The sequence below is a fragment of the Myotis brandtii genome, unplaced genomic scaffold, assembly GCF_000412655.1.
Source record: "Myotis brandtii unplaced genomic scaffold, ASM41265v1 scaffold5474, whole genome shotgun sequence".
Lineage (NCBI taxonomy): Eukaryota > Metazoa > Chordata > Mammalia > Chiroptera > Vespertilionidae > Myotis > Myotis brandtii.
In genome coordinates, this window is record NW_005370027.1 from 72,632 (window position 1) to 81,108 (window position 8,477).

General features: G+C 48.1%; 1 protein-coding gene across 1 annotated transcript; it reads left to right on the top strand.

Annotated features, from left to right (window-relative positions):
* Window positions 1-3,583: 3,583 nt before the first annotated feature.
* LOC102258471 (ubiquitin carboxyl-terminal hydrolase 16-like) lies at window positions 3,584-8,428 on the top strand. Its single transcript, XM_014549349.1, is given in 4 exon segments — window positions 3,584-3,622; window positions 4,161-4,368; window positions 5,169-7,434; window positions 7,436-8,428. Coding segments are annotated over 2 exon segments (2,472 nt in total). The 5' UTR covers window positions 3,584-3,622; window positions 4,161-4,368; window positions 5,169-5,209; the 3' UTR covers window positions 7,683-8,428.
* Window positions 8,429-8,477: the final 49 nt, after the last annotated feature.

Below are 8,477 nucleotides of genomic sequence, written 5' to 3' on the forward strand. Positions count from 1 at the left end.
CCTTCGGTCCGCAAGCTGACGCTCTGTCCATTGAGCCAAACTGGATAGTGCAACAACATGTTTTAACATCTGATCAAACTTGCTCTTCTTTAGAAATTTATTTGATGTAATTGTTCACTTATTTACTTTTCATGTGAAACTTAGAATCTTTTTTTTCTGAGTTCTAAAAAAAAATCTAGTGTGATTTAGATTAGTAGGGCATTAAGTCTATAAATTTTCCAGAGAATACTGACATTTTTACAATGCTTGGCATCTTGGTGTGTTCACTACTTCATCTGCGTCATATCTAGCTATTTGAATGGCTATGTACTACTCCTTGTGCTGCTGTTCCCTAGCTGGCTTACCCATTTCCCTAGTATTGGGTATTTGGGCTGCTTCCAAGGTTGAGCTATTATGAATAGTGCTACTATAAACATCTGTGTACAAATTGCTTTTTTATTTCCTTGGGATATGGTCCCCAAAGTGGGATTATCTGACCAAAGGATATGAACAGTATCATAATTTTTGTTACATAACCCAGGGAGAATGGGACCAATTTACAGCACCACCAGCAACAGATAAAAAAATATCTACTTTTTCCTTAAACCCTTGAGCAGCCTGAAGACTTAAAGGGGTAACTTGTTCCTAAGGTAAACAAACCACAGCCACTGGAGGAAAAAAGAGGAAGTGAGAGAGTGCGGGGTTCTGAAGAGCGTGGATTCTGTAGCTGTAGAGGTAGGCTGCCCCTGGCCTGTATCATAGTTTTTGTTACATAACCCAGGGAGAATGGGACCAATTTACAGCACCACCAGCAACAGATAAAAAAATATCTACTTTTTCCTTAAACCCTTGAGCAGCCTGAAGACTTAAAGGGGTAACTTGTTCCTAAGGTAAACAAACCACAGCCACTGGAGGAAAAAAGAGGAAGTGAGAGAGTGCGGGGTTCTGAAGAGCGTGGATTCTGTAGCTGTAGAGGTAGGCTGCCCCTGGCCTGCGGCTGCCCTGCTTCCTCTGAGTCCTCAGAGCCAGAGTCCCCATCAGCATGTGAGCCTCGTTTATTTTTATTTACTTAGCATATGTTTGTATAGCAATTATTATGTGTCAAGTACTATTCTAAACACTACAAATATTAACTCATTTACTTCTCATAGTTAGTGCATAAAAATAGATCCTATCATTATTACCATGAGCATTTGACAGATGAAGAAACTGAGTCAGAGAAATTTGCTGTAGTTCACATAGCTGGTGGGACTTGAACTCAGGCAGCCTGGCAATAGTTTACTAAACCACTGTACACTGCTCTCCTGACTGGGAACAGTCACTTCTGTTTGTAGCTGCCCTTCTTTTCCTGGGTCCTGCCTTGGCCCCAGCAGCCCCAATCCCCTCTAGGGAAGGAAGACCCTAAGTCTTCCTGTCCTGGGTTTCAGGCCTTCTTGTTACCTCCTTCTCATATTCAGCCACCATCTTTTGGATCCTGCCATGTGCCAGCCATTGGGCGAAGCGCTTTTACATCTTTCCATCTCTTTTCATCTTTACCAAAATCAGACAAAGTAGGTAGTGTATCTTCATTTTATAGAAGAGGCAACTGAAGAACAGAGTAAGTGTGTAGCCCAAGATCACACAGCCGGTAGAGTGGCCGAGGGAGAATGTGAATCCTGTTCAAACATTAGTGCCTTTGGTCTTTCTATTATACTTGGCTCCTCTCTGCCCCCCCTGAGACTCCACTTTACTGTCGTTCATTTCTCTTTCTCTGATGGTTTTCTTGAAGTTTACTTAGGTGGAAAGAGACCCTGTGGGTGCAGTTCTCTGCTCTTCCTGGCCTCGGTAGGGCCTGGCTTCACCAGGGCCCAAGTAGCCAGCCCCAAGGAAAGTGCCATCATTACCTTATGCTTTTTGGAAGTGAGGGCCACTCCCTGAGAGAGGCCCAAGTAGCTCCTTCCTTTCCTGTTTCAAAGTCCACACCCCTCTGGAGCCGGCCCACTGATTCCCACTTCCTGCTTTAGGATCTTCAGCTGATTTACTGAGTACAGATGATGGGCAGGTTCTGGTTCCAGTGAACAGACCACACCCCCAGCTCAGATTTGTGCTCCTACTCCAGGTTCTCTGGGATGACTCAGAGCTCAGCTACCTTCCAGGGAGTGGTTTTCCCCAGTCCTGTCATACAATTTGTACAGGCCCCAAACACCCTGAGCACACGTTATGCTCTCCTACCAAGGATAAAAGAAGGCACTGATCCCTGACAGGCTCTGGAAGATTCTATGGCAGCATCAACTTCAGAAACTGTGCTTGTGTACTTCCCTGTGTGCATGCTTTTCAGTGGGAGAGAACACAGCTGCATGTCTCGTGGGCCCGGGACTGATGTGCTCAGGAGTTTATACATGTTGGGTGTTTGTGTGTGTGTGTGTGTGTGTGTGTGTGTGTGTGTGTGTGTGTGTGTATAAGGGCCTGCATGTACCTGTGAGTTGGTATGTGTGTTTGCATGCATGCACTGTACAATTTGGGTAAAAGGGCTGGTTAGGAGGGTTTCCAACAGCACTCAGGAGGGAGACTGGACAGGAGAGAAAGGGAAAAGAGAGTCGAGTCTAATGCTTCGTAAATAAGCGGAGGGAAGCTGTGGTAAGTCCAAAATGCCCCAGACAGATTCAGACAGGTCTGCAGCATTCAGTGTCACTCGTAGCCCAGGGCAGGAATGGCAGGCTGGAAGTTGGTAGTATGTGCTGGCCTGACCAGGCATAGCCCAGGTTTGAGGAACAAGGGACTGGAGGATATGGTAGAGCATTGCACCCACCCACCCCCAATCTTCTAAGCCCTAGGCTCCGATCTGTCCCCACAGACCCGATGGCCTCTCTGGGGTAAAGACGGTTTAGCCTTTGTAGAGATCTGGGGGCAGAGGAGAGAGGCTCTGTGGGGCCTATGAAGAGGACTTGCCAGTGCCCCCTACCCCTCAGCCAGTGCCTCCTACCTCTCAGCCTGTGCCCCCTACCCCTCAGCCTGTGCCCCTACCCCTCAGCCTGTGCCCCCTACCCCTCAGCCTGTGCCCCCTACCCCTCAGCCTGCTCCAAAGGCAAAGGAACCTCCTTCTTCTAGCTTAGAAGCTGCTCAAAGGTTTCGCTGACTTCAGAGGGATGGCGGAGGGAGGAAGGAGGAGAGGCCTCTGAGGTGGCGAAGCTTTTGCTGAGCCTGCAGGCTACCCAGCCCCTCCCTGGTTCCTCATTACTGTGGTCCTTGGGCATGAAATGTCTTTTTATTTGAAGGCCAAGAAGAACCCAGGGCTGTGTTAATGACCAGCCAGCACAGAGTGACGCCTGAGGTGGGAGTGGGATGGAGGGTGGGGCAGGCTGGCTCTCTTGACCTTGAAATACTGTCTGAACTTTTTCTGTTGCGCTGACATCCTATTTTTCTAGAACTTGTCTCTCCTGCCGTAGCCCTGTCCTCTCAATGGGCCTCAAGAGGAGGCAAGTGAGGGCAGCCCGGACAAGGGCATCTAGTATGTCTGAAGAGTTCATCAACTGGATCTGGGACCTGAGCAGGACTGGACAACATTCAGTTTCAAGGACTCCCAGACCAGTAGGGATAACAAACATTTTACATAAATGCTAATGGAGGCCCGAGAGGAGCGCTGGGATGGGTGCCGTTGCCCCGGGTGAGTCGTGGCCTGGCCACGCGGCCTCCTGCGCTCGGGGTGCGAGTCTCCTACCGGCCTCGCTCTCTGCGCCGCGGCCTCGCTGTCCTCGTCCTGTCACTTCCAGGAGCTGCCCCATGAGTTGTGGGTGCTGGCGGCCCCCTTGCCCCGGGGGCCTGTGGTTCCCGAGGATGGCGGCCGTTGCGGGGAGAGGGCTGGGGCTCAGGGGAAGCGGGCCGTCACCTCGGAGACCCTGTGCTCCAGGGTCGGACCCCAAACTCGGCGCCACGGTCCAGACCTGCTGACAGCAGTCCAGACGCTTCCGTGCTTTTTAGAGAAATACGTTTTTATTGATTTCAGAGAAGAGGGAAGTGGGAGAGAGAGAAGCATCCATGACGGGAGGGAATCACGGACCGGCTGCCTCCTGCACACCCTTCACCCGGGCCTGTGCCTGACCGGGAATTGAACCCTGACCTCCCGGTTCCTAGGTCGGCGCTCACCCCTCTCAGCCCCTGAGCCACACCGGCCGGGCTTACTAAGGTTTCTTGATGTTTTACAGCTGGCGGTGCCCACGGTGCTGTCTCCTCCTGACTCGTTAGAGGCCCCGCACAGATGTCAGAATGTCACTGGGGCTGTTCCCGCTGCATTGAAGGCGGGACCCCCACGGTCCAGGCACAGCTCATCCTCGGGTTTCCCTCCAGGCAGTTCCGAGAGCGCGGCCCTCACCTGTGGACACCACCTCCTCCACTTGGTTGCTTCCTTCTCTTGTACGTACCTCTGCACCTTGTAATCATCCCTAGTCCGTCAGGTATTTCCATGCACGAAGTGTTTCTTGAGGACCTGCTAACACTGTTTTGGGTAATTCGGAGGCAGTGCCTAAAACCGCTCCTTTTCCCAGAGCTTTAGATCCCCGATGGAGAAATTGCACATGTCCCGGTTGAGGATGCCCCAGCTCGCGGTCAGAGGGAGGTGTTTGGAGTGGAGGGCACCAGGGACTGACTGGGGGGATGCCGGAAACCGGTCCATCCTTGCTGCTTGACACAGTCGCTGCAGGGAAGAAACATCTGCACAGCATATGTTTCAAGGGACCTGGCGTATATGGCATACTGTTCTTAATGTGTTTGCTCCCCTTCTTGGCGCTATGTGTTTTAACCAAGGTCACCTCTCCGAGAAAGGTTGTTTCCCCAGGTGAGAATTTTCCCCTGAAGTTAGGGAGGGAATAAAACCCCTTAACTAAGTGCCAGGCGGGTAGTTAATCACTTTAGCTACGAACAATCACGCTTAAGCTACATAATCTTTACTCCCTGGAATGGAGATAAGAAACACCCTAACCTTTGGAATAGACATTGATAGGATTAAAATCAACTGGTATAAATATAGATGTAACAGGACAATCAAGACAGAACCTGCCTGGAGATCCTGGCTAGAGAACCTGGCTAGGCTGCTGATCAACTGAACGCTGTCTTCGTGTCATTCCTTCTTTGCCGACTTCGTCCACACCTTTGGGGACCTCTGGACCTGCTGGGGTTGGACCCCAACAATTGGCGCCCGAACAGGGTTCCCCTAGTTTATTATTTTGTATCAGGAAGTAATCCATAAAGTGCCAACATGGGAAAGAAACGGATAAAGGGAAAAATTGTTCCAGTTGATGATTCTTCTAAATCTTTAGAACCTGTGTGCAGACACATTAGAAAAGGACTGGAACAAAGTATTCTGAAAAAGGCTTTAGTGAATGTAGAATGGAATATTTGCCAAGATTGTAAGACAGACAATAAAGTGAAAGACAAATTTGAAGAAGAAACAGAAGAAAACCCTTCGGTTTGGCTGTGTCTGAAATGTGGCCATCAGGGCTGCGGCAGGAACTCGCAGGAGCAGCACGCTCTGAAGCACTCCCTGACGCTGAGGTCCGAGCCCCACTGTCTGGTGCTCAGTTTGGACAACTGGAGTGTCTGGTGTTACCTATGTGATGATGAGGTCCAGTATTGTAGTTCAAACCGATTGGGTCAGGTGGTTGATTATGTTAGGAAACAAGCCCATCTTACAGCTCCAGAATCAGCAAAAGGTAATGGTAGCATTGAACTTGAAAATAAAAAATTAGGAAAGGAGAGTAAAAATGAACAAAAGAGAGAGAAAAAGGAAAACATGGCTAAAGAAACTTCCATGAATTATACTTCTCAAATAACTGTGAAAGGACTCAGTAATTTGGGGAACACGTGTTTCTTCAATGCAGTTATGCAGAATTTGTCACAAACACCAGTGCTAAGAGAACTACTGGAAGAGGTAAAAATGTCTGGAACCGTTGTAAAAATTGAACCGCCTGACTTGGCACTAACAGAGCCCTTGGAAATTCACCTTGAGCCTCCGGGCCCTCTTACTTTGGCCATGAGCCAGTTTCTCAGTGAGATGCAAGAGACCTCAAAGGGAATTGTGACACCTAAGGAACTCTTCTCCCAGGTCTGTAAGAAAGCAGTGCACTTCGAAGGCTATCAGCAACAAGACAGCCAGGAGCTGCTCTGGTACTTACTGGATGGGATGAGGGCAGAAGAACACCAAAGAGTGGGTAAAGGAGTTCTTAAAGCATTTGGTAATTCTACTGAAAAATTGGACGAAGAACTGAAAAATAAAGTTAAAGATTATGAGAAGAAAAAATCAGTGCCGAGTTTTGTGGACCGCATCTTCGGTGGGGAGCTCACGAGCACGATCATGTGTGACGAGTGCAGAACGGTCTCCTTGGTTCATGAGTCTTTCCTTGACTTGTCTCTACCAGTTTTAGATGATCAGAGTGGTAAGAAAAGTATAAATGATAAAAAGCTGAAAAAGACAATGGAGAACGAAGATAAAGACAGCGAGAAAGAAAAAGATAATGACACTTACATAAAAGAGAGAAATGATATTCCATCAGGAATAAGCAAGCACTTGCAGAAAAAAGCAAAGAAGCAAGCCAAAAAGCAAGCCAAGAACCAGCGAAGGCAACAAAAAATTCAAGGAAAAGTTTTTCATTTCAATGATGTCTGTGCCTTAGACCATCTTGAAGATAATGAGTGTGAGGCTAAAATGTCAGTTCAGGGAGAAGTGGATATTAAATCCGACCATATCTCACAAGAGGAAGTTGTAAATGAAGAATATTGTGTTAATCAGAATGACTTGAATGGCCAAGAGAAAATGATAGAAAATGTAACTGACAATCAAAAATTCACAGAGGACGTAGATGTGAAAAGTGTCAGTGTGGATAACGACCTGGAGGTTTTGTCATCTTCTCCCACTGACTGTCCCGGGAGTTTGAACGGTGCCTGCCTGGATGCGGGGGGCGGTGGGGAAGTGGACATTTCTAGGGGTTTCCAGAACCTGCACTTGGATGCTGCTCTTCACCCTGACGACATACATCTGGAGATTCTGAATGGCAGCCCTGCTCCCGGGACCACGCTGTACGAGTGTGTGGGCCAAGATCCAGAAACTGCCTTCTGTACCCTTGCGAACAGGGACGCGTCCAGTGCTGATGAGTGCTCCATCCAGCACTGCTTATACCAGTTCACCCAGAACGAGAAGCTCCGAGATGCCAACAAGCTGCTGTGTGAAGTGTGCACCCGGAGACAGTGTGGTGCACCAAAGGCAAACCTAAAAGGTGAAAAGAAACATGTTTACACCAATGCCAAAAAGCAGGTGTTGATTTCTCTCGCTCCTCCTGTTCTCACCCTTCATTTGAAGCGATTTCAGCAGACTGGTTTTAACCTACACAAAATTAACAAACACATAAAATTTCCGGAGATCTTAGATTTGGCTCCTTTTTGTACTGCTAAATGTAAGAATGTGGCTGAAGAAAGCACCAGGATACTGCCTGTATGGAGTCGTGGAGCACAGCGGTACCATGAGGTCCGGGCACTACACTGCCTACGCCAAGGCGAGAATGGCAAACAGTCGTCTGTCTGACCTTGTTCTCCGCGGGGATGTCCCCCAAGATTTTGAAATGGAATCATCCAAAGGGCAGTGGTTTCACATCAGCGACAGCCACGTGCAAGCTGTGCCTACAGCGAAAGTCCTGAACTCACAGGCGTACCTCCTGTTTTATGAGAGAATACTCTAAGTTTTTATAACAGCTTGATAATAATAAACAAGTGAAGAGTAACTAAATCATGTTCACGGTAAATTACGACCACACCAGGAGAAATCACGTGCCGAAATATTGAAGGAAACACCTGCAGATTGACCGGTTTTGTCCTGTCATCTGTCGTCATGGTGTTCCTGCCTGCTCCCGGGTTCTGGATGGATTCTGAATCAAGTCCTCTGGTTAATGTGTCCGTGGTGGTTACAGCACATCAATAAACTGACTTACCTCAACACTTGTTTTATTACTCACAAGAAAGATGGTGAATTGTGTTGACTTACCCCCACCACTTACCTCCACCAAGTACCATTTGACTGGCTAAGGAAACTTCACTACCTGTGTTAACTTTATGAACATAGGTATTTGGTATTTGCAGTGGTATGTGACAGGCAGAAGCGTGTCTTTAACACTGATGCCACGGTGGGCACGGCTGCGTGCAGGCTAACTGCAATTAACTGGCCCCAGGCACCAGGCACCAGCTCCCCTCAACGCCAGCGTGTCGCGGGAGCCTGCAAACTGTCCGCCCAGTCCATTCCCTTTACCAAGCCTGTCAACAGTCCTGGGAGTTTCTCTAGGAATTTCTTTGATGACAGGAACCCTGGACTATGAAGTTACTGAAGAGGTGTCACTTTGTAACGTGTAGGGCTTAGCTGGGACCCTGTCAGCCATAGTGCTTCTAAAAGTCCTTCAGAATACCAAAAATATAAAATTTGAAAATTTTCCAACAAAAAAATGCTAATGGAATAATAATAATAATAATAATAATAATAATAA